Raw genomic sequence first — 27,412 nt, forward strand, 5'->3', positions numbered from 1 at the left:
ACCTGAGGATATAGATTCAAAAGGAGTTTTTACTTTTTCTTTTGTCAGAAGAGGACCAAACTTGGCCCAAAAGTTGGTGACGGTGATGGCAGAAAACCACTAGAACCATCTGAATTACAATATGCGGATCTAGAATTACCAAAACAACCAAAACCAATTCCACGGAAGTCAAAAGCCAAAGAACCATCTGTCTTATACACAGAAATTCGTTTCAGTAATTAGTGAACATCAAGGAAAAGTTGGCAAAAGTTGTGCATGTATACTACAGATTTTATGTATTTTTCTATGTGTTTAAAATTATACCATATTAATTAAATTATAGTAATTGACTCGGGCCATGGAATATTACAATAATTTCAGTTTTTGCTTAGAAAATTTTGTAAGGTTGTGTTTTGGAACACTGAAAAATATTATTAAAATAAGTCTTTTGATTAGTCTTTCATTGTAGGTTGAACCTGTTTTTATTTTTGTGCGTTGTTAAAGATCTAACGTGTCCGAGGTTGTTGACATTCTTTTACATGGTTATGTTTGACCAATAAATTTATAATCTTAGTTCATATAGAACCATTGTCTGCCATAAAACTGGTGGTTGTCCAAATTAGTCTTGCCAGTCTGTTTTTACATTTGTTGGAAGAACAATAGATAAAGCAAATATTGGACAGCGAGTCAAACAGATAAATTGAAACCACTGTTTTATCTGCCATGAGTAAAGTTTCAGTCAGTTTCTTTAAGAAATAATAGAACTTACTTGTCGGAGAAACAGAATGACCTGAGTCATACCACACATATTTTAAGACTGACCCACTTTAACAATAATAAAGATTTATAAAATCTAATGATGCCATCAGTTCCATGATGCAGATGTAGATATTTGTTTTCAGGGTTGGGTTTAGCAGATGACAAGATGTGAATACTGTAGTTATGTAATAGAAGCTCCCTTCTAATAAGATTTCTCCTCTCCTTTTTTTCCACAAACAAAAAGAAATTCATACTTTATTTTGGTCTATAGATCTGTATATATCCATTATGACATGTCCAAATAATTTGCACAGTACATGTTTTATCCAATGACTGTTAGTAAAATCAAAAGATTTAATTTACGAACATTTTTGGTCCGACAGTGATGTCATGGTGTTCAACATCCACATCCCCATTGGAAATTGCACCACCACCGGGGCATCTATTACAATAACTGTGTATCTTTTTTATCATTTGCCTATTCAAAGTTATGATTATGTAAGATCTGTGTTCATAGTTTTTGGCAGGTCACATGCAGTGTTAATATATCCAGGCATGCTCAAGAGGCAAGATACTCCATTTGTAGAACCCTCCAGTCAACACTCATATACACAGTAATTATATAACTGTTTGCCATAGGGCATAGTGTATTATGTTCTGTATACATCCATTTCTTACCAATTTCATTTTTGCATAATAACTCCAGTTCTACACCATCAACAACTACCAAACTTTCTGTCTGGTTTGTGTTTCATCCAATAAAGAAGCCTTGCAATTTTGGGTGGTCAAAGGTCAAGTTTACTGTGATTGAAAAGAGAAGAAAACAATTGTTTCCACACAGTAACGTAGGTTCTGCATAACAACTGGGGCCCTGAGTGGCAAGGTGGCCTAAAGTGCCCACCATTATGGATCACTGCCATCTCACCGCCATCTGCATGGCTTCAAGTCTCAGGCTCAACCAATATGCGTATGTGAGGAAGATAGCCAGTAGCTTCCTATGGATTTGTAGTTCTTTCAGGAGTTTTCCACAGGTTTTTTCCTCCACTAGTTATACTGCCCCCATATATTGCCTATCTGAAATTTTTTGTTAAACCCCATAACAACAACTACATAAAAACAAACCTAATCAAGCACTCTGGATGGTTTTCACTTTGTGTACCAAGGAGGCATATCAATTGGGGTCAAAATGTCATAGGTCAAAAGTCACTGTGGTCAAACAAAGGCAGATGATTTCACCACAATAACACTAGTTCTGTATCACAAACTGGTTAATCTTTATGAATGGCTTGAACTTGTTGCACAGAAGAAGAAGCCTGTTGATTTGGTGGTCTAAAGGATAGTTTTACTTTGAAAGAAGAATTGCGGTTCCTGCACAACAAATTTAGTTCTGGACTATGTACCTACGCCAAGGTTTATGAATAACTTACAGGTTGTGTAAGGAAAAAGCCTGTTGTTTTTGTACTTAAAAGGCCAAAGGTCGGAGTTAGAACTGAAATGAATACCAAATCCTCCTATTGGATATTTTTTGAATGTATTAGAAAAGGATTTGAATATTCATTGATGTTAATAGAGGTATCAAATCCTTCCACTTTTCTTTTTCTGTTTTGGTATTTAATGACACCCACCATTCCCTGCCAAGCAGCATTGACAACTCAGTGAACTAAGTCACCTATGTCTAGCTAAATGACATTGTATTGGTCTTTAGTAAAGGTTTTAAGGAAAAATGAATGTACGTATTCTCATTATTTACCTTCAGACCCTGTACAAACATCGACATTCCTTTGGTCAGTACATGGAATATATAGGGCAGAAATTCAATTACCTGTCCAGTTAAATGTAAGAACTATCTAAAATATTTCTCTGGAAAGCAATTTGTTCACAATCAAAATCACACACAGACGTGTGGCCAAATTAATTCAATTTAATTTTGATCCATTGATTGCGGTTTTATGGTAATGTGTGACATGTCCAACTGAAATCAGACCTTCAGATTTTCCACTATGCCATATGAAATTCATATTCAGACTTTATAATAATTATTTTAACTAAAACCCATACACAGGTATTGACCACTTATCGTACATTGCAATAGGTTTGAAATGGTATTGTGGCTTCTGTAGACAGTATGATGTAACTTCTACTGGAACCAAGTACATTGGAACTATTTTCATCCTCAATCAAGTTTAAAAGTGGACATTTTGGTTTTCTGGGTAGAAGTATTCCCAACAAACAGTAAAGTTATTTTCAGCAAAGCTTAGGAAAGAAATGTAAAACAATTCCTTCACTATATTGTGCTAACTATGATGTTGTGCTGTTGCACAGTTGTAACAGAGAGTAGAGACTTGATTTTAACAGCAAGCACTCAGCCCCAACAACTTGCATGCTCATATGAATTTCCAAAGTCTGGTCAGCTAGCTCCTGTGAATTTCCAAATTCTGGTCAGCTAGCTCATGTGAATTTCCAAGCTCTGGTCAGCTAGCTCATGTGAATTTCCAAAGTCTGGTCAGCTAGCTCATGTGAATTTCCAATGTCTGGTCAGCTAGCTCATATGAATTTCCAAAGTCTGGTCAGCTAGCTCATGTGAATTTCCAAATTCTGGTCAGCTAGCTCATGTGAATTTCCAAGCTCTGGTCAGCTAGTTCATGTGAATGTCCAAAGTCTGGTCAGCTAGCTCATGTAAATTTCCAAATTCTGGTCAGCTAGCTCATGTGAATTTCCAAGATCTGGTCAGCTAGCTCATGTGAATGTCCAATGTCTGGTCAGTTAGCTCTTGTGAATTTCCAAAGTCTGGTCAGCTAGCTCATATGAATTACGAAGCTCAGGTCAGCTAGCTCATGTGAATTTCCAGTCTGGTCAGCTAGCTCATATGAATTTCCAATGTCTGGTCAGCTAGCTCATGTGAATGCCCAAAGTCTGGTCAGCTAGCTCATGTGAAATTCCAAGCTTTGGTCAGCTAGCTCATGTGAATGTCCAAAGTCTGTTCAGCTAGCTCATATGAATTTCCAGAGTCTGGTCAGCTAGGTCATGTGAATTTCCAAAGTCTGGTCAGCTAGCTCATATGTATTTCGAAGCTCTGGTCAGCTAGCTCATGTAAATGTCCAGTCTGGTCAGCTAGCTCATATGAATTTCCAATGTCTGGTCAGCTAGCTCATGTGAATGTCCAAAGTCTGGTCAGCTAACTTATGTGAATGTCCAAAGTCTGGTCAGCTAGCTCATATGAATTTCGAAGCTCTGGTCAGCTAGCTCATGTGAATGTCCAGTCTGGTCAGCTAGCTCATATGAATTTCCAATGTCTGGTCAGCTAGCTCATGTGAATGTCCAAAGTCTGGTCAGCTAGCTCATGTGAAATTCCAAAGTCTGGTCAGCTAATTCATGTGAATGTCCAAAGTCTGGTCAGCTAGCTCATATGAATTTCCAAGCTTTGGTCAGCTAGCTCATGTGAATGTCCAAAGTCTGGTCAGCTAGCTCATATGAATTTCCAGAGTCTGGTGAGCTAGCTCATGTGAATTTCCAAAGTCTGGTCAGCTAGCTCATATGATTTTCCAAGCTTTGGTCAGCTAGCTCATGTGAATGTCTAAAGCCTGGTCAGCTAGCTCATATGAATTTCCAAAGTCTGGTCAGCTACCTCATGTGAATTTCCAAGCTCTGGTCAGCTACCTCATATGAATTTCCAAACTCTGGTCAGCTAGCTCATATGAATTTCCAAAGTCTGTTCAGCTAGCTCATATGAATGTCCAAAGTCTGGTCAGCTAGCTCATGAATTTCCAAGCTCTGGTCAGCTAGCTCATATGAATTTTTTAAGTCTTGTCAGCTAACTCATATGAATTTCCAAGTTCTGAAGCTCTGGTCAGCTAGCTCATGTGAATTTCTAAAGTCTGGTCAGCTAGCTCATATGAATTTCCAAAGTCTGGTCAGCTACCTCATGTGACTTTCCAAGCTCTGGTCAGCTAGCTCATACGAATTTCCAAAGTCTGGTCAGCTAACTCATGGGAATCTCATACAAAGCTGATGTCTGCATTAACAACTTTAAATTAGAAAAATGAATAATTTTATATTTTATTATTAATTCCAATAGCTTTGCAAGTACTAGAAAACTTAAATAATAAGATCAAATTTGGATCTATATTGGAGTTAGCTTTCTGAAGTATGATCATCAGGGGTGGATGTGGTACAGAGTGGTAATGGTTTGCTGGATTGACTATAATTAATCCAGATAGAGTGGTAATGGTTTGCTGGACTGACTATAATTAAACCAGATAGAGTGGTAATGGTTTGCTAGATTGATTATAATTAATCCAGATAGAGTGGTAATGGTTTGCTAGATTGATTATAATTAATCCAGATAGAGTGATAATGGTTTGCTAGATTGACTATAGTTAATCCAGATAGGGCAAGTGTCCAACAACAGTTGACAAATTAGGTAGAGCTCTGGTTGATTTTGAAATTACTTTTATTTTATACCATGTTCTTCTTCACCTTGCCATATGACACATTATCTTCTCAGGAGTGTAATAAATGGAAATGGCAATGATGGGAGCAATGTGACTATTCAGAATAGAAATGGCAATGCTGGGAACATTGTGACTATTCAGAATAGAAATGGCAATAATGGTAGCAATGTGAATATTCAGAATAGAAATGGCAGTTATGAGAGCAGTTGACTATTCAGAATAGAAATGGCAATTATGAGAGCAATTGACTATTCAGAATAGAAATGGCAGTGATGGGATCAATGTGACAATAGAAATGGCAATTATGGGAGCAATGTTACTATTCAGAATAGAAATGGCAATGATGGGAGCAAAGTGACTCTTCAGAATAGAAATGGCAATGATGGAAGCAATGTAACTGTCCAGAATAAAAATGGCAATGATCAGAGCATTGTTACTATTCAGAATCGAAATGGCAATGGTGGGAGCAGTGTGACTATGTATAATTATAACAATATGATTGGACTGAATTTCAAATGATTTCGCATGAAGTTGTTCCCTTGTAAATTATTCAGCATTGCATGGCTTACATTCATGTTTGTTTCTTATAAAAGATGCTGTCATTTTCACTGAGCAAGCAAGTTTCGTTTTGAATATTTACAAAAAAGAACTCTGCTTCAAATGTTTGAATATTTGTTTTACCTCTAATCGTCGTAACTCGGATTGAAAGAATTTTAGTTGAAGACCACATCCCTTGACCAAAATTTCTTGATGGCTTACACTTGTGGTATGGAAGGAGCCCAACTGATATTTGGTTAAAAAGGTCAAAGTCCTCATGGCTCAAAGAAATATGGATTTTGAAGAATAGCTTTTGTTTTATAGAAAGATTCATGACCAAATTTTTTGTTTGGCTTGCACTTAGGGTAGTAAAGAAACCATTACATTTTGGGGTCTACAGGTCAGAGGTCACAGTCATGGTAAGTCTAAAAAGGAATTATGAGTTTCATATAATAAATTTAGTTCAAGAAAACATACCTTGACCAAAGGTCCAGGTCATTTGAAACCATTGGTCAGTGATCTCCATGTCCTACTACTGCTCATAGGGGACAATTAAATATGGGGGTGGATGGATAATGTGTAATTCATGGTGCTCTTCTGTGCATTTCATTTTGTTATAAATCAGGCCTAACTACGTTTATTGTAATTTCATATGAATTGGTATTATTTCTGACCTGTACACCTATATTAAAGTTTAATAATCACATTTTGTGACTTAAGTATACATGTAGTAAGGGTTATGATCCTTCAGTTACATGCAGAATCCTTATAATAATGGTTTTATCTTCTGTTTGTCTTTCTCATCCTCTGTCCATCTGTCCAAAAATAAATCCATCTACACCTGGCAGTTAGCACATATCAGCAGTAGTTATTCATTTAGTAAAACTATTAAATACAAGATGTGCCTTTCAGTACTTCATTTTTTTCACATGTGCAAGATCATTTTTTTCTGTGAGGAACACTTGTGATTGATTTTTTTTATTCATGAGGTGGAACATATTATGTGATGATATTTGTCCAAATGTCTGTCCACTACCAAGTTCATTTCTGCACAATACCTTGTATATTCCACCATCTACAATTACCAGATTTTGTGGACATCATGCACTGGAACCAAAGAAGAACCCTATCGGTTTCAGACTTGAAGGTTGAGGTCATTGACTGGAAGAAGAAAGAAAAAATCTGTACAAGAACTGGAGTTCTTCACAGTCTAGTTAGCAAACTTTGTGGATGGCCTGAACTTGTGGCAAGGAAGAACTATATTGATCTCATTCTGAAAAGGTCATTGGGCAAGGTCACTGAATGAAAGAAGAAAAATGGTTTCTGCACAATAACTTCATTTCTGCATTATCTGTGGATACCTAACTTTATTGATACCTTGCAATTTTAGAAAGGAATCATAGAGTCAAGGTCACTTTGAAAGAATAAAAAAAGATTCTGGAAAAAGATATTGGTTCTATATCACATACCTCAACCAAACTTTTTGGATGACTTGTTCTTAGGTTAAAAGAATCATATCACAGTTGGTATCAAAAGGTCACAGTTAAGGTCAGTGTTACTGAAGAATAAAAATGTTGTGCACAATGACATTGTTTCTATGTCACAGACCCAGACATCATTTTATGGCTGTTTTCCACTTTGGATAAGGTTAAAACCTATTGATTTTGGGATCAAAAATGTCAACATCACTGACAGAAAGAAGAGATATGGTTTCTTCACAAACATTTCAAATATCTGCTCAGAAGACTTTTGAACAGTGGGGGAGGCACATATAATGTGTCATTTAAGCCAGTCCAGTTTTCATTATCCTATATCACTTGACTTGTATCCCACCTTACCTGACATGTTAGTAGCATCTTGACTGGCTCATCACAACAGTGACTTGTTAGCTCTACAAGTTAAAGACCAGAAGAGCTTATGGGATGATCTGTTGTCAGTCATCCGTCTGTCTGTTACTGCTACTGCCCTTAAGCTATTTTGAGGATTGCCTTCACACCTTACAAACACATTCATCACATGATCTAGTTGATCATAAATGAAATTGGTGCTGCTTGGACATCTAGTATGGCCACCATAGTGTCCATCGTTGAAATCATGTCATCACTACTTTTCTTGGATGGATGGTCATATCAACACAGGGTTTTCACTAAAGGACTTAGTATTATGTGTAGTTGACCCTCTATGAAAATGGTGTTGATCTGATGGTATGACCACAACAGATAATCTTATTATCACTACCTTTCCTGAATGTCTGGTTGGTCCAAAATGAAAACAGTTCTGTACTCGTAAATGGATGACCATATCAACATGGAGTTTTCACATTGAAACTTCTTACGATGTTTAGTTAGGGCTAAATAACAGTGGTGCCAATCATGCTCCCAATATGGCTACTATGATGACTTTCTTAAGAATTTTGTTGTCGCTACTCATCCTGAAATGATGAGCATTAAGACATAGCGATTTCACCAAAAATCTTCAAAAGATACCTAATTTGTCCAAATGAAAATGTTTCCATGCTCACATCCAGAATTTGTACCAAAGCAGCTTACTTGAAAATCTTGTAATTGCTGAAGAATATTGGAGATGGTTTCATCACTGAACAGTTTAAAAGGATGAAATGGTCTTATCTTGAATTCCTACAAGTTCCTTTTGCCCATTAAAGTATCAATCCCTTCAAGGGGCTTTTGTTTTAATGAGGTTATTAACAGAGGAGTCATTGGTGTCATGACTGTCATGTTATTTTTCTCTTTGCTTCATGTCAGAAACAAAGTTATCTTTCTGTGCATCAATCATGTCAGATTTTTTCAAAAAATTCATTATTTTTATTGAATCCTCTGTTTTCAGGAATTATAACTGTAATTAATTTAATTTTGTAAAGAGATTTATAACTGGTTGTAATTAAATGTTTGTCAAACCCATATTAATAGAAACATAATAAATCATCATTCTGACAGCAGCAAAAACAGTGTTTCTAAAGTTTTGTTTAAAGTTTTTAATTTGCTTTAATATTTTTATTTGGACTAAATTTGTACAGAATGATGTATTTTTTTAAATTAAACATCACATTCAAATGAGGAACACTAAAATTAAAATGAGCAAACCTCATGACTAAAACCTCAGTAAAAGTCAAATGCCCATGTAATTTAAAATTTTCTTGTCCCAAATTTCTCTTTAAATAAAATGAGCCCCATGTATCAAAGATATCATATCACACACATTTTTTGCTTTGATCTTGAAATCTCAGTCATGAGATGTTTCACTGTACATTACATACAAAAAATATATTTATTTTTCCTCATTCACTTTTATGTGATATTTAGTATTAAATTAAATGTGAATCTCAAATTTTGGAAGACTTTTTATTAAACAAAAAGCTTGAATTTCTAGCATGACATTTTTATTCATGTGAAAATTGCATTGCAACTTCCATGCAATTGTTGCTTTATCAGAAGTTTGTAGGGCTTTATCCACAAAGAGTGTGCCTGGTTAACAGTTCCTTCATCATGTGATTTATACACTGTCCCTTCATTATGTGATTTGTACACTGATTTTTCATAACTGTTCTACCTATTTTGATTAGTACTTGGTAGAGATGCCACATTTACACAAAATGTTAAATTTTTACGGATCTAATCAGTTTCATTTGAGCATCATTTTACATAGTCATAGACCATAATGATGGTGACTTTAGGAAAAGTGATAATCATTGTGTAAATCTCAGGTGTTGAAGAATAATTATATATCTTGCCAAAGTATACATGTACCTTGTTTTGTGTGTGTGTATGTATATATATATATATATATATATATATATATATATATATATATATATATATATATATATATATATATTACTGTGCTCAGTGGTGTAACTATCTCACAATGGGCCCCACAACAAACATTTTGTACCAAGCCCCCGCTTCACTTTTTTTATTTTTTCCCTGGTTGGGCCAGGCCCCAACACAGCCGGGCCCCACATCATGGCTGTACCAGCTACCATGGTAGCTGTGCCACAGACTGTGCTAGTTGACACCATGGCAAATCATGTAAGCACCTTATCAATGCAGTTATTTTTATGACAAGACTAAATTTCTTATCTATCCTAACTAATTGCTATTCTAGATTTAAAATGTGTAAGTCCAATTCTGATTTTGATATCTTTGTATATAAAAATAGCACCACTAGTTTTAGATCAGATGCAAAAAAAAGTATGGGGTGGGAGGAAGGAGCCACCAAAATGCATTTTCTTAAAATGGCATATGAAGCTTAGATGTTGAAGTATCATTCATAGATGTACAAGATTTGCAAAGCTGCCATCTACTACATAAAGTTTAGTATAATTTGCCAGATATCAGCATGAATATTTAGAATGAAAATTAAACCAGGAAACCGTACAAGGAATTTATCTCATCAAAAAAAAACTTTGAAACATTTCATGAACATTAAACACTAAGCTCAGAGATCTTTGGTCACACACTTCATCTATTGTTTTACAGTGCACTTTTGCTGTTAGCTCAATGTAAAAAGAGTATTCCAAGATGTGTTTGGTTTATTATAGAACTTTTCTTAACCAGTTTCATTAAGGTGTTTAATGATTGGGCCTTACTTGTTCTAACATTGTTCATGGAAAAACTAACTCTGTTGCAATATACCTTTTTCTCCACTATTTGTAGTGCCCCTGAAATATTTGCAAACTTCACATTGCCTTTTTTTCCTGTCAGCTATTTTCATTTTACCAACATTCCAATTTTTTTTTACATCGTTGTTGCTTTCATCATTTAAATGGGATGTTGATTTTCTATGTTTCCATGATGTCATTGACATGTGTAAGGTGACACAAAAATACTCAGTGTGGAAGCACAATATTACTTGTGTGGAAACCATGGTTTCTAGATTTAGAGATTAAGCATTATATTCTAGTCCAGTGTCGTATACACCCATGTACATGGCCTGAATAATATTCATTTGGCTACTGGTCCTGCAGATCATGTGACTTGGAGCTAGTACTTACTCTACATCAGCGTTACTCATCCAGTATTGTAAACAATTTAGAATCAGCATAAAATGGCACTTATTGTGTGATCATCTTGAATGAGATACTTGCCGTTCCTCAGCCACCAGTTATAAATATGTGCAGACAAGTGAACAAGTTTTGGGCTCTTGCAACAACTATAATTTTTTTGTTTGTTTTTGTTTTCTCTTTATTTGGAATGAAATGAAAATGCATTTATGGAAGATGGATTTTTCTGCTCTTAGCTCTACAGGTCATAGACAAGAAAAGCTATAGGTTGGTCTTTTGTCTATTGTCCTTTGTCCATCTGTGCATTATCACAATTTTGTTTTCACTTTCTCCTAAACTCCTTGGAGGATTGAAACTTTTTATGCAGCTTCATTCCATGGTCTAATTGGTCCAAAATGAAAATTATACTGCTCAGAAATTCAATATGGTCACTACAATGGCCATCTTGAAAATCTTGTTATTGCAACTCCTGAATGGATGGTCATATCAGCATGGGGTTTCTCCTAAAAGACTTCTTGTGATGTCTGGTTGGTCCTTGATGAAAATGGTGCCAATCTGACAGCCAGTATAGCTGGAATTTATGCTGATCGAACATTCAAAATGGCCATCTTAAAAATCATATTATAGGTAGTTTAGGAGATATGATTGTATCAACATGAGGTTTTCATTAAAATGACTTATGATGTCTACCAGGTCCTAATGAAAATGGTGTCAATCTGACATCCTATAGGACTATCAACCAGGTCCTAAATGAAAATGGTGCCAGTCTGACATCCAATGTGACTATCAACCAGGTCCTAAATGAAAATGGTGCCAGTCTGACATCCAATATAACCATCAACCAGGTCCTAAATGACAATGGTGCCAGTCTGACATCCAATATGACTATCAACCAGGTCGTAAATGAAAATGGTGCCAGTCTGACATCCAATATAACTATCAACCAGGTTCTAAATGAAAATGGTGCCAGTCTGACATTCAGTATGACTATCAACCAGGTCCTAAATGAAAATGGTGCCAGTCTGACATCCAGTATGACTATCAACCATGTCCTAAATGAAAATGGTGCCAGTCTGACATCCAGTATGACTATCAACCAGGTCCTAAATGAAAATGTTGCCAGTCTGACATCCAATATGACTATCAACCAGGTCCTAAATGAAAATGGTGCCAGTCTGACATCCAATATGACAATCACATCAGCCATCATGATAAACTTGTCATTTCTGATGATGAACAGAAAGTCATATAAAGTCTTGGGGATCTTTACCAAAAGACTTCTTATAATGTCTGATGTGTTTCAGTAAAGTAGCAGATGCAGCAGACAAAATTAATTTATGATAAATGAAACACACTCAACTGAAATGAATGCGAAAGTATAGTTGTAGGGTATTAGTCAACAATATTTTTTTATTTAGTTCAAATGTAAATTACACAAGTACAGGCATCAGTGATTTTTTTATCAGTGGAGAGTTTTTGCTTGCCTCAGCAAGAACACTGTCACCACTTGTAAGTAGTGAATAATTGTCATTGTAAAGAATATTATCCCATATTATCATAGGAAGGCTCTCTCAACCAAAACATTTCAAATCCATTCATGAAATGCACTTGTATTTTGTTTTGTTTTCATTTATATTTCATTTGTATTTTGCATTTATTATTTGGGTTCTGCGTTATCTTCAAAAATGCATTCATTTTGATTGTGTTCATTATGTATTCTGTTTGTATTCCATTTTCATTTCACCAGTTAAAAGACTTGCTTTAGTGTCTGCTGAGTACATCTGTCATTATTAGGCGTATTATTATAATTATTATTACAAAGTGCACTTTAAAGTCATAGAAATACTATGCATCTCTCTCTCTCTTCCTCTTTCTCTCTCTCTCTCTCTCTCTCTCTCTCTCTCTCTCTCTCTCTCTCTCTCTCTCTATATATATATACATATATATTCCATCCCCATTTTAAGGCAACTGTGCCTATTGCATGTTACACATGTAAGGCTTCTTTGAGCAGCATTATCCCAAGGAAGTAAATTGTATTTGGTGAGTTACATTCAAGTTAATTTATTCTTATTGCTGCATCAGAGTTAAAATTAGATGCTCATGCATGATTAATTTCTTGACCAGATGAAAAGTTTGTTTTCATTTTAATGGGACTTCTTATGCATATTTTCACTCTATGAAGTTATTTGATTTTGTTTGTTTAAGTGGCAATATTTTTAGGCAATATTGGCTTTATCATGACAAGGAAATGCGAAATAAGTGCCTTTCATGAAGACATACCAAGGCAGCTGACTTGGGCTACCTTTTGCCAGTAATGAATCTCTGTTGAATACATAATAGTGTGTAATGTTGATACACCTGTGTTGCATACAAACTTTAAATCCGATGATAGCAATGTATATATTGATTTATTGTATATGTGTAACAAAGAACAATAAATACAGTATGTAATATGGTGTCAATCTTGATACATATTGTATAAAAATTCCTGTATACTTCAGAGTTCTAAGCATTAGTGTTATTTTTGCATACTGTACTCTTCAGTGTGAGTCAGTTTCCAGTAACCCTCAAGGCAAGGACTGAACACACACACACACACACACACAGAGAGTAGTGATAATTTTGTTTACATTACAGTCAGCAGTAATTATAATGTGAATGTGGATTTAAGAACTTGTATGTCATATGACTCCTAATATGGCATTGCTAGTGGGAGCAATGATACTTTATAGTTTACTATTTCGATAAAGTGGACTGGTTCTGTTATAAATAAATAAATAATAAAATGTTCCTATTTGAATCAGAAGGGTCAGAATGAATACATCCTGTGCATCACTAATTGGAAATTAAACTCTAATGTTAGAGTCAAATATTTCCTAAGTTGTTCAAAAGAAACATTTTTGAAATCCTGTTCGTTTTGCATTTGTTTAATTGTAATGTGAAGTTTTTGAGTGTACATGGTGTGTCATACTGTTTTGTTGTTTCAGTAAATTATATAACTACATTTCCATTACCTTGTATAGTTTGAATTGCCTCGTGGATAATGAATGGAGCTGAACCATGGGTCATTCCCATAATGCATAAGGTTTGAGAAGACATGATACCTTATAGTTGGTACATTATAGTCAAATGATTATAGTCGGTACATTATAGTCAAACGATTATAGTTGGTACATTATAGTCAAATGATTACAGTTGATCAAGATAATTGCCCATTAATGAATTTTGTATGAGTTGAAATAGAATGTTTTTACACAGTTATAACACCTTAACATGTTTTTATAGTTATAACAACTTTTGTATATATTGTGTGAATTGAAATAGAACATGTTTTTACACAGTATTAACAAACTTTGTATCTCAGATCAGGCTATTGAATTTTCTTTTCCATGATTTATCATTTCTCTGTTTACACTTTTTAAACACGTCGTGCAATATTCATATTAGAGACTTTTCAGACTTTGTGGTGTAAATAGTAAAAAAGTTTCCTCAATCCATCTGGTTGGAACGGAGGAAAGGGAAGGAAGTAATGGGTATATGATGCTGAGAATGGAGCTGAACCATGAGTCATTCCCACAATGCATAAGGTTTGAGAAGACATGATACATTATGGTTGGTACATTATAGTCAGATTATTATAATATACATTTAATCAATAGAAATGTCATTAAATGAGTTTTGTATATATTTTGTGAATTGAAATAAAACACTTGTCTTTACAGTTATTAAATATTTTGTATCTCAGATCTTCTGGTTGTTATTGAATTATCTCTTCCATTATTAAACCTTTTTCAGTTTACACTTTTTAAATTTGTCATGCAATATTAAATATGAGACTTTTGATACTTTCTTGCATAAAGAGTAAACGAGTTTCATCAATCCAGCAGGTTGGAAATGAGAAAGGGGGAAGAAGAAAATGTGCACATGATGCTTTGTTGAAGATTTTCAGTTGAAGGATATAATCATATATTTTTCATAGAATTTACATGTCGTAGAAGCAAGACATCCTGGTCTGTATGTACCATGTTTGCAAAGATACAGTGTAATAATTGTAAATGAATTCAACCCAGATTTGCTTTATAGTGTGCAGAATCAGTTTAAATTGAAAGATCAATGATCTTCAACCATTGACATTAATCAGTTTAAATTGAAAGATCAATGATCTTCAACCACTGACATTAATCAGTTTAAATTGAAAGATCAATGATCTTCAACCATTGACATTAATCAGTTTAAATTGAAAGATCAATGATCTTCAACCATTGACCTTAATCAGTTTAAATTGAAAGATCAATGATCTTCAACCACTGACCTTAATCAGTTTAAATTGAAAGATCAATGATCTTCAGCCACTGACCTTAATCAGTTTAAATTGAAAGATCAATGATCTTCAACCACTAGCCTTAATCAGTTTAAATTGAAAGATCAATTATCTTCAACCATTGACCTTAATCAGTTTAAATTGAAAGATCAATGATCTTCAACCATTGACCTTAATCAGTTTAAATTGAAAGATCAATGATCTTCAACCACTGACCTTAATCAGTTTAAATTGAAAGATCAATGATCTTCAACCATTGACATTAATCAGTTTAAATTGAAAGATCAATGATCTTCAACCACTGACATTAATCAGTTTAAATTGAAAGATCAATGATCTTCAACCACTGACCTTAATCAGTTTAAATTGAAAGATCAATGATCTTCAACCATTGACCTTAATCAGTTTAAATTGAAAGATCAATGATCTTCAACCATTGACCTTAATCAGTTTAAATTGAAAGATCAATGATCTTCAACCATTGACCTTAATCAGTTTAAATTGAAAGATCAATGATCTTCAACCACTGACCTTAATCAGTTTATATTGAAAGATCAATGATCTTCAACCATTGACCTTAATCAGTTTAAATTGAAAGATCAATGATCTTCAACCATTGACATTAATCAGTTTAAATTGAAAGATCAATGATCTTCAACCATTGACATTAATCAGTTTATATTGAAAGATCAATGATCTTCAACCACTGACCTTAATCAGTTTAAATTGAAAGAGCAATTATCAGTTCTTCAACCATTGACCTTAGCCAGTAATCAGTTTAAACTGAAAGAGCAATTGTCAGTTCTTCAACCATTGACTTTAATCAATTTAAATTTAAATAGCAATTATCAGTTCATCATAACTAATAAAACATTGAACTGTAACTTGGCTTGATAAAAATGACCATGCATGCATACATACATACATACATACATACATACATACATACACGCTGCTGGTAATATTTCATTCTTTATTTTAATCTGTGACTTTAGCATAAAACTATTAGGCATTGATTGAAAGAGTCAACAGTCAGGGCAAGTAGGTTGTAGGAAATCACTCAAGTCAGCATACATAGTGGTGGAAAATAGAAACCTTTTTATTATCCTTTGTTTACCAGTTCATCAGAACTTAACCTTTTTGTTTTCCATTTTAATTCATTTTTAAAGTCACTGACCACTTTAGAACTATAGACAACCTATCATTCTATATCTAATTTTCCAAAATCAGTGAAGGTTTAATTTATTGACTTATTTGGCTATGTAAAAGAAAAATCAGTTTATAGAGACGATGTGCATACATACATACATACATACATACATACATACATGCATGCATACATACATTTTGCATGTACTGTTTGATAGGTTTTATTCTCTGTTTCAGTCTGTGATATTAGCATAAAAATATTAGGCATAGTTTGTTAAATTAAAGAGGCGGGGCAAGTAACACTGGTATGAAATATGAAATAAGTTGGCATATGTACAGGTGGAAAGTACAAACCTATTAATTTCCTATTTTTAATCAATTTTTAATGTCAAAGACCACCTTAGAACTATGAAAAATATAATTCAATATCTTTTTTGCCAAAACTGGCAAAGGTTTAATATATCTGTGACTTATTTGGTTATGTGGCAATGATCATTTATAGAGACCATGTGTGTACATCCATACATCAATACAGACATATATATATATATATATATATATATATATATATATATATATATATATATATATATATATATATATATACACTTTTTGGGTGTCAGGGGCCTCAGGGAGGGGGGTAGCATCTCTGGTGAGTGGACACGTCCTTGGGGACATTTCATCCACCTTTGGACCCCACTTGATCCTCAGCTCTCACCTGGGGCTCTAAGAAGCTGTTAGCATGGAACAGCAACCACACCCCAGCAAACTTCTTTAACAGGCAAGCTAAACCAGGTGGGGGAAGCCAACGAGACTTTAACCTTCACTGAGTTAGGGTTTGTCTGTGTTAGAATGTGAAGACTGTACTTGGTGGACTTTGCAGAATAGACTGCCAGTTCAATGTGTTGTAGAGTGCTAAGAGCAAGGGAAGACAACGACACCATGGTCATCCGATGCATCCAGACATATCTCCAGTCATCTTGACCATGTCTTGCTACTGGACAAGAGAGTGAGGCTGACGAACTGCCCAACTCTCCCTCACTCTAATGCAATTCAAGCATAAGTCACAGCTTCAAAACCATACCGCACAACTCTGGGTCCTATGGCGATTGGGGAGTGATGAAACAGCAAGTGAGAGTAATGCTTAAACTGTATCCAGGCACCTGCACACAAGGGGCTCAGGTCATAGGGTCACTTTCAACTGGACCAAAGCAGCAGTGGAGCTCAGCAGCCCCCTAAATGCCTGAGCAGCCCTTTTTAGGATCACACTGGTCAGCTACTTAACATGAGGAAAGGGCTAGAATAGGTGCCCTAAACATAGCCTGCTTCATCTCACCCTGGCCAGTTTACTATTGCTGGAGGGCATCCCATCGGACATGAAGAAAAAAGAAAAAGATGATGGTGCTCATCTTTGACACATGGAATGTGCGAACTCCTTTGGACAACGTAAGACAGATAGACCAGAGAGACGGACTGCATTGGTTGCTAGGGAACTTGCACGATACCATGTAGATATAGCAGCTTTGAGAGAGACTCACCTAGCATACAGGGGCCAGTAGTCAGAAATGGGTGGCAGCTATACATTCTTCTGGAGTGGCGTCATAGTAAAGAGATTCAAGTGGCAGATATTGGATTTGTAGTGAAGTCTCATCTAGTGCACAAGCTTACCAGCCTTCCATAGAGCCTCAGTGATTGCCTAATGACATGGTATCAGCCAGTGCAGCAGCAATTGTTTCCTGGTATTCAAGATGTGCACAGCACATGATCTCGTAATCACCAACACCTTGTTCCTCATATTTACCTGAATTAAGTCATCACGGATGCAACCCCACTGAAAGCAGTGGACACTCATCAGTTACGTCATCGCCAGGATGAAGGACAGACACGACGTATGAGTGACAAAGACCATGTGTGGTGCTGATTGTTGGACTGACCACAGGCTAATTATGTCCAAGTAAAACCTTCACATCCAGCCCAAAAGACATTCCCAAGGGAAAAAGACTGAACTTCTAGCCAAAGAGACGCTCCCAAAGGAAAAAGACTGTAAAGAGACTAAACGTTTCCAAGCTGAAAAATAGCTTAATCACCAAAAGCCTTTGAAGAATGCTGGATAGAAAACTGAAAGACCTGTAGATTGGCCAAGCTACTGTGGAAGAGGACATCACACAAGAACCAGGACTGGTTCTATAAGATTGATCGGGAAAAAAAGACACAGCTCGCAGAAAAACATCACCTACACAGAGCTCTTCAAAATGGTCATTCATAAACCACCAAGAGGGCAGCCTTCCCCAGTATGCACAGGACAGTTCAGGCGATGCTTCAAATAATGCAAGACTCTTGGTTTAGTAGTAAAGCAGACTAGATTCAGATAGAAATGACGCCAAGCCCTTCTACAACACCCTCTAGGTACTCTCCCCTGCTCAGTGCAGATAAGACAACACTGCTTGCTGACAAAGCTCAGTGATGTAAGGAATAGTATATTTTGTTAGATTTCATCTCCTCTTACATTCTAAGCTAACACAAGGTTTTGGGTATGAAAAGGGTGTGGGATGGTGTGGGTAATGTTTTGGATATTATGTTTGTGAAATTTCTTCTTCTCTTCACATTCTAAGCTAACACATGGCATTTTGGGATGTTGGATGGTATATAAGGTATGTGAGAGCATTTTGGTGGGATTTCGTCTTCTTCGCTTACATTCTAAGGTAACACAAGCAGGAGGGGGTGAGTATGTGTTTTTTCTACTTAAAAATCCCTTATCTATTACCCTTCCCATTTGATCCTATAAACCCTTTTGACTCTATTAACCATTGTCACCATTAAAACGTTTCACATACCTACCTACAGTAATGCATATTGAGGTCAACTCGAAAACTGTTACTAAGTTCCAGCCCAAATGAGGTCAGCCACTCGCAACACTATTGCCATTTTTCCCTTGTGTCCAGTACCGTGACGTCACCCCTGTTCAATTCCCCCTGCCCCTGTAATGTCCCACCATGTTAAATTTACATTGTCCCTATAAATCTCCTTGTCCCTATAAATGTTTCCACCATTTTCTCTATATAAAATGATATGACAATCAGTCGTCCCCATTAACTACTAAAATATTATATGAGAGAGTTTATAAAAGCCTCTATATACCTTGATTTGTATCTCATGTATCCGTAATAACCATGTACTTAAAAGGAGAATTACTTATTTGGTCTATAGGCTGGTGTGTCTATGATACACAAATGCCTATATCAGCAATGCAAACATAATGAAACGAGGTTTAAGATGCCTTGTATAGTTTGTTATATGACTTGAATATAACATGAATAAGACCTGCTTTACAATTGCGTGGTATATTCTTTTGTAACATATTTCATATTTCACTCGGTGGTTTAGTTAGTTCATTTAAATATGGTCTTGTAGCAGTGTTATTTAATTCCTAAAATGTGACTAAAATGTGTTTTATATCACCAGTTATTATATTATAGGTCCTTTGTCAGTCATATTATGATCAAAGACACAATGACTCCATCAACATGTGTCGTGCAAATACTTCTTGGTCATTTACAGGTGTTGTGATTTTGCAATTCCGCCAATCATCATCTGGTGTAATCACGTTGACTGTAAATGCAGTTGTACTCTTAACATATACGCTTCATTGCCAGAAGTAAATAAAACAGACGCAAACAAACCAGGAACTTAGACTAAGTTGTAAATATCAAGAACTGGCTCAAACAGGTTTTAAGCTCACAGAGGTGAAATGTTTTAAAATGGAGTTAGCAAAAATTTGACTCGTGAGAGTTTCAGGTGAGGATTTCTTTGTTTTTTGTGTTGGTGAAGGGTGTGTTTGGGATTGGGGTGGTAATCATCTCTCTCTCTCTCTCTCTCTCTCTGGGTATGTGTTATTTCCATTTACGTTTCCTTTTATAGTATTATTAGAGCTTTTTAGTGATTATTTCTTGATTACGGGGAGTCGGTATTTGGAAGATCTTTGTTGACCAGAATAATTAACGACTTCATAGGATCAGACGTCGTAATGTACAGTATTTACGAGACTTTATAGAGGCTGATTTTTTTTCGTACAAAGAACCCTCCCTCATTTTGTAACATAATGCATTTTCGGAATATCAGGATATTCTAATATATTGGTGTTAATTAATTTGAGCTATGAATAATTTTTGGCATTATGTGTTTGGTTTGCGTTTAGGAGCGCATGACGTAACGTACCATTCTTCAATTTGGAAAGGCTTACTGATGAGTCATACAAATATGACCCACCCACCCCCAAGATGAAACATAAGTGTGAAACTATAACAGTGTTATGTGGGCATTAGGTGATTAGAGAAAATTATTTGTTGTATGTGCGTGCTTAAGAACCTTTACGGTGACACAAACTGTTCTCTTAAGGTCTTTGGAAATATAGTAAATATGAGCATCAAGTCAGACTCTTACAGGAGTTGCTTCATTCGCTCGCTAAAATACCCCGTTGCGTATTATGAGAAAGATTTCTGATGGCAATGGTGCAATTTTAAATAGCTTTGTGATACTTACTTTTTCGATATTTTATTAATTGGAAGGGAAATGAGTACTCTACGAATATAAAAGTGTCATCGGAAGTCCGCAAAATTTATTTTACATGAAAGAAGATATATTTATTTATTTTAATTTCCATTTACATGGGAGCAGACATAGTCCTTGATGAATTAAGGCTGATACCGGTATAATATAATTGTGTGATGGAACAGAGTAAGTTTTTAAAAGATGGCGTTTCTGCTTCCTAGAAGTGAAAATATCTTATGGATGAACTCAGATGACCAAAATGATATTGTAATCAGTAACTTCCCATTCTAGAGTCACACACACACACACACACATACACACACAGATGGGATGGGTGGTGGCAAACATCCCAACATCTACAAACTATTGAAATGGAATCTTAAGCAGGCAGAAGAGATTAAAAATTAATATAAATTTTATGTCGCAACAGAAACACTGACCAACATAAATGAGATTTATTGTAAATCTATTGTCTGGCTGCGACAATGATCACTGGAATTAGTACAAAGGCGGGCTTATCGATACGCTAGTACCGCGTTATGTTAAGGGGTGGGGGGGGCTTTTACGGCCAATGCTAAATATTACTGCGAAACATAAGATTATAAGCATAGTTGTTATGTATATTTAATTTAATTATTTGTCTGTCAGTTTTATTTTTTTTCTTTCATTACATGTTATTGTAAGGTAACATTGTTTTCTGGACTTGACCTTTTCCAAAATTGAGTTCAGTTCTGTTTGACCTGATTGACTTTTTATTTTATTTTGTATTTCATTGCAAGCAAGTAATGATAGCTTTATTATTCTGTATGTGTATTAACCGAATTATTATTTAAGTAAACATGTTGATCTGGGTCAGAGTTTTGGATACTCCAAAGTGAATTTTATAGACTATGTTTTAAATAGGCAAGGCTCATTAAATCATGCTAGAAAGTTTTTTTCCCATTACGAAATGGTCGTTTTTAGAAAGTGCTAATTTGTGACCTGAGGTCAAACAGAAAACTGTATTATATTGTGACTGTCAGTATTATATCAGTCGTGCTTTAACATCTGGTACTTTAAGTTGTATTATGTTGTGTCCTGTTTTGGCCGAATTTTATTTTGTTTTCAAATTATTGGATTCAAGTGACTATTTTCTCTGGAAATGCAAACGTACTCTGATAAAATTCTTGGATAAAGACATTCATTGGAATTTATACTGAATTAAAACCTGGAATAATATTTCTGTGATCATGAGTACGACGCAGGCCATAACAGACGTCATCGCCGTCAATTTTAAATCTCTTCGGGACTTGAGCTGAGTTTTATTCAGGACATTTTTATTACTAGGACTTGTTGTGTCTTTAATTCTTGGATTATTTTTGGAGTTGATTTGCAATACCGTAAGTTCTTTTTTCTCATTTTTGACTTTGTATTCAAGGAAATAAATTATTTTGTTAAATTTTACAAAGCTTGCTGTCTTCACGTTTTTCTGTTACTTTTTATGAGAGCATACACTCGTAGCATAGTAATGTTAAGTTTGCTGTTAACTTCTACTCCGTATAACAGCGAAAAGTATAATGAAAATATGCATGGATTTGGTGATTGGTGTGAAGATTACGGGGGCACCTGACGGAGAGAGGTCCAATAGTTATCATCGAAACACCTCCCAAGTTCCCAGGAGAGTGGTTAGGTCGCACATCGATGGTCTTTCCAAAACTTTACATACTCTCATTACAGAGAAATTTGAAAATTTAGGTACAAACGTGGATCAGTTTGATGAGCATGTTTGGTCGAGAGCTCATGTGAAAAAGTCAAGGATATGCGATAGACGCCAAGCTCACAACTGACCAAAGCAGTTGACACTTGAAAAACAGTTTAATTCTTCTGAAGCTCAGAGTTATGCGATTATTAAGGCAGATATTTATGACGGTTCACAACCATTTCTTGACTATATGACTCATTACTAGCATTGTGCAATGATCAAGAATTGGAACGAAATCTAGACGGGGGTTGCGCTTGGCTGCATGCTTAAGGAAGGATGCCTTCCAAATCTTGGTAGATATTTAAGTCAAGACCGATCGAGACGAGTTTGGGAAGTTAAAAACTTCCTTGGAAACTTGCTTTTCGCCGGGCATCCAATACGAAAACTACAAGGCGCAAGAACGAAACCGTTTCGGAAGTTGCGAAACGCAACCACACAAAGACTTGCTGTATTGGTATATCATGGTTGTACACCTGATATTTGCGGTTGACTCGCAAAAGGCCATTTCATTTTTGGGGAGCTGTTCAGGATGACAACCAAAGACATGAGATCTAGCGCCATCGTCCAGCAGCTTGCCGGAAACAATCAGAATTGGGATTATCTTGCTTGCTGGTGTAAGACAAAATCCTGTAAGGCTTGATTTGAAGAGTCATGTCGAGTCCAAAACCAAGGGTGAAGAAGAGAGTTTGAGCGATCAAACTGTAATCAAGCATCCCAAAGCGGAGGTAGAGCTATTAATGAAGCATAGAAAAACTAGAAATTGAGCGAAGACCATACAGAATGGGAAAACTAGTGGCGCCAAGGAGCATAATAAGTGGCGATGAAAAGTCCGGTGGGATTTGTAACGATTGGGATCAATACCAGTATCAGCGTACCAAGCTTTTAAACAAAGATAACAGTTGGTGGAGGAAGAGTGACTAGTGTAAAGGAGGCCCTAAGAAAACAAAGCCCTTACGATATGCTAAGCCAGTAAAGTTCTGTAAATGAAGAACCGGGGCTGTACACGTAACGTTTAGTTAGTGGGATAGAGCTTGCTCTGCTAGCGGACACGGGTTTTGATGTTTCTATCATCAGCAAGCGGTGGAATGAAACACTTGGCTGACGAAAGCCAAAGCTCATCACCGTTAATAGATAACTCAGTAGTGCTTCTGTTATTCTATAGAATAGAATAACACGAACCCCCGTATGCAGAATATAACAGTTTAATCAATTATATAAACAAAATGAAATTGAATAGGACATTTGACTGATACATTTTCTCTTAGAATAAAATTACTTTTTTTTAAAAAAAAGAATGCAATTAGCCGTTCTGTTTATACCGATAAGACAAATTTAATCATGAATCGACTGAACAATCGAACTTAATCGCCAGTATGCCTGCATAACCGGTTACTTGCCGGTCCTTTCAAATTCAACGTTAGCGACAGGTTACAGTCCACGTATTCTTTTGCTCCTCTCTCTCCGGCCTCCATTCGGTTCATCAACAGTAGTTTTTCTTCTCCCTTTGCCCACTGTATGGGTACGTATATATGGAGCTATTTTCATCTTTGAAAAAAATAATAAACAACTTAAATATTTGTCAGATTTTTCTTCTGGGTTGAACATTACCCACTCTCTCGTTACGTCAGATATCGTCATATCATAATTCAACAGAAATTAAGGCTAATATGGATCAGTTAGCAAACTGACAGCTGATATCCAAACCATGGAACAAAAAGATCAATGTCTCTCCTTAGCGTCTACGCGGTATCCCCTTAATTGAACTATGACATAATCTAGACCTCTTAATCAACTATTACTACGCTCTAATGTGGACTATAAATCACTGACCGGACTAAATTTCTGTCGGCCTGCAACCTTAATGCTAATATCATTGATTTTCGGTTAGCAGGACTCCCATAGTAATTATACAAATGAATTAAGGAAATTCACTTCATGTCTTAAGTACAATATTTGCTAACTACCAGTTCATTGGCATAACATTTCCAGTCATCATAATATCAATTCCTAGCCTATATGATTATATGTCATTTAAGTCAGATCAATTCACACAATTATTTCAAACTCGTGTCAAAAAGTAATGTGTGATATAGAATAAACGAGTCACATAACATTCAAGACAAATGAATGCAAACAATTCCCTTCCGAACTCATCAAAAGAAAATATATGTATGAATTTTACAAAAAAATAAAGTCAAACAAATATTTACAGGCTCTTATCACGAATATTGAATGAGATTGATACAATACCTTGCGCCTATTCGAGACTCGCTCTCTTTTATCTAGTACAATCTCTCTATACCTTTAAGGTTCAGTATCCCTCAAGTTCCAGACACATGTCCCTTGGACATTTTTTAACGAGATAATGCTTTTTACTCACCAGTAGTCAGGAACTTCCACTTTTGCAGAACAAGAACTGGGACTGACTAATTTCATGAGGGAAAATACTTAAAACAGAACTTCATCTGGGGATGCACACACCTTACTTAGCTTAGCCAATCAGGATTAAATGTTTCTAACCGCCGAAAATTAACACACGTCCATCGAGGTTAGAATAATTCTCTGTTCCGTCCATATTGCATAAATCGATTTCCGGAAAATTTCACTTTATGACACTTAGTTCAAATGCACAAAAATTGCCTCTGGATTGTCTCTACTTTATTTTTTTTCCTATACTCAAACCACACATTCACCTTGCCTCTCCATCTGTGTCACCGTCATCCATATTGAAACTCAATCATGCCCCACACCAGGGATGTCAGTTCTTTGCAGTGTAGTGATTTATTACGCTGTTTAGCTCAGTAGTCAATTTAATTTATTTCTTGTCACTCTGACCGCTGCAAGATTCAACCAGTTATGTGTTGCGATAACATCTTAGAAAATTCGCACTGTTACAGCTTCCAGTGACAAGACTGAAACTCGTGGTCAGTCTGAATTCTTCATTGCTTGGAAAGGTGCCAAACGATAACATGTTTTCATCGTAGCTGACATTAAGCCTGATGCAACTTTGGGTTAGATTGTTTTCGTATGTATAAGTGCGACATCAACATTATTGAATGCACACCGAGGATACAGGAACTAATAATGATCCCTTGTTATTTTGCGGGATGTTTAGCGGGTTTTCAGAACATCAGGGCAAACAGAGCTTTTATCAACTCAAGGATGGATGCAAAGTATTGGATGTGGGAGGCCGTCTGCAGAATCGTTGATAGATCCAATGTCGCTGTTTCGCCATGAAACGAAAATACTTGTCGCTCGAGCGGTTGCTGAAGTGACAAACGAAACGGTACCAATACGGTTTTTGAATCTGGCTAAAGTTGTAGCAAATTTGCAAGCTGGTGTTTGATGCGCTGAAGTCAGTTTAGTATTATTGACTCAGGTTGTCGAGGGTTCCGCCAATTATTTGAACAGCAGTCTACCGTCACATATTTGTACGAGTTATTATAAAGACCAAACAGCCATTTCGCACCCATTTGAACTATTTTAATACAATTTACCCACTCAGGCAGCTACCCTCAGCACCCATTTGAACAATTTTCGCACCGGTTTTGCTAAAGGTGATGACAACATGGGTAAAACAAATTTGATAAAGCACTCTGTCAAGACAATGAATGCCGCACCGCCTAAAGTCCCGCCCAGATGATTGCCTTTCCATCTACTTCAGCAGTTTGATATACAAGTCGTCGATATATTGTGGAACGGTTCACAGAACCCTTGGGCTACTCCAGTTGTATTGGTAGTCAAGAAAGATGGGAAAAATCGATTTTGTGTGGACTGTAGAACTCTGAATTCTGTTACCGGAAAAGATGCATACCCTCTTCCTTGTATCAATGCTAGTCTTGATTGTCTGTCGTGCATGAACTGGTTCTAGACATTATATATGATGTAGGTTATTGGATAGTGGAGATCGAGAAAGCTGGACGACATAAGATGACGTTCGCAGCAGCAGAGATCTATACCAATTCAAAGTGAAGTCGTTTACGTTTCAGCGTCTGATGGAAGCCGACTTAGCCTGGTTGCATTGTGACGTTTGCCCGCACCATTTGGACTATGTTGTATTTTCCAGAAGCACGTTCCAGCAGTTTCTTGAGAGACAAGCGAAGTCTTTACGTGTCTTCAAACAGCCAATCTAAAGCTAAAACCCAGCAAATGTACTCTGTGCACGACAAGTACGTTATTTTGACCGTGCTGTATCAGCTGCAGGAGTTGCCACATGTCTATAAAAGGTTGATGCAAAGAAATGCCCAACCTCGTCATCAGTAACTGCGGTTTCTTAGGTTTTGTAGTTTTGAAGCGGAAATATCGCCATATCCCAACAGGGCTCAAAAGAGCTAACCTTGTGGCACAGCGGAGGGCACGCCGTGATTCCAAGACAATGAACATGAGAACTGTAGCAATTGGAGTACCGCGGAATCGCTGGCCAATTCTATCTGTGCTCAAAGAATCAAGTTAATTGAGTGTTGGGGCAAGGGTTTTGCTCAAATTTGAACCAGAAGTTTTTTTATGCTGTCTTACGTTTCTTTCATTTTTTCAATTAACTCACGGTAATTTTAAAGTGATTATTTGTTTATTACAGGGAGTCTAAGTTGGAAATATATTTCTCATAAAGAGTAATTAGTCAAATTCTTGGATCAGGCGTTATAGAGTAGTTTTAACGAGACTTTATAGCAATATGAGTTAGTTTCGTAAAATGGACCCTCCCTAATTTCTGAACATAATGAATTCTCTTATGTTTTAATTTATTAGTGTTTAGTGTTTTGAAGTAGGAATAATTATTTGTATTAAGTCTTGGGTCCTGTTTTCTGGTGCATGGATTAAAATATCAATATTCCGCCTGGAAAGGCTTATTGATGGGTCATACATAAATGACGGAAGAAAAGAAAAACATGCAAATGTGAAATTAAAGT

General features: G+C 36.0%; 2 protein-coding genes across 6 annotated transcripts in view; both read left to right on the forward strand.

The window, feature by feature from the left end:
• Positions 1 to 14,490, forward strand: part of LOC149794544 (uncharacterized) — a 51,404-nt gene extending 36,914 nt beyond the window's left edge. Inside the window, exon 8 of one of the 2 annotated variants that reach the window (XR_016423051.1) lies at positions 49 to 126. Coding sequence is in view for 1 of the 2 variants with exons in the window: in XM_089968804.1 (XP_089824930.1) it covers positions 49 to 222 (174 nt within the window). In the remaining variant the exon portion in view is untranslated. Of the gene's footprint in view, positions 1 to 48 lie in introns of both variants that reach the window. The other variant, XM_089968804.1, reaches the window with a different exon arrangement.
• Positions 14,491 to 19,885: 5,395 nt separating this feature from the next.
• The window catches only part of LOC149794545 (uncharacterized), a 44,880-nt gene continuing 37,353 nt past the window's right edge, over positions 19,886 to 27,412 (forward strand). Inside the window, exon 1 of one of the 4 annotated variants that reach the window (XM_089968805.1) lies at positions 19,886 to 20,011. The gene's annotated coding sequence lies outside the window, so the exon portion shown is untranslated. The remainder of the gene's footprint in view (positions 20,012 to 27,412) is intronic. The other 3 variants (XM_089968809.1, XM_089968806.1, XM_089968808.1) reach the window with 3 other exon arrangements.

Source organism: Sinohyriopsis cumingii, chromosome 8 (assembly GCF_028554795.1).
Source record: "Sinohyriopsis cumingii isolate HCF-2022 chromosome 8, ASM2855479v2, whole genome shotgun sequence".
Taxonomy (NCBI): Eukaryota; Metazoa; Mollusca; class Bivalvia; order Unionida; family Unionidae; genus Sinohyriopsis; species Sinohyriopsis cumingii.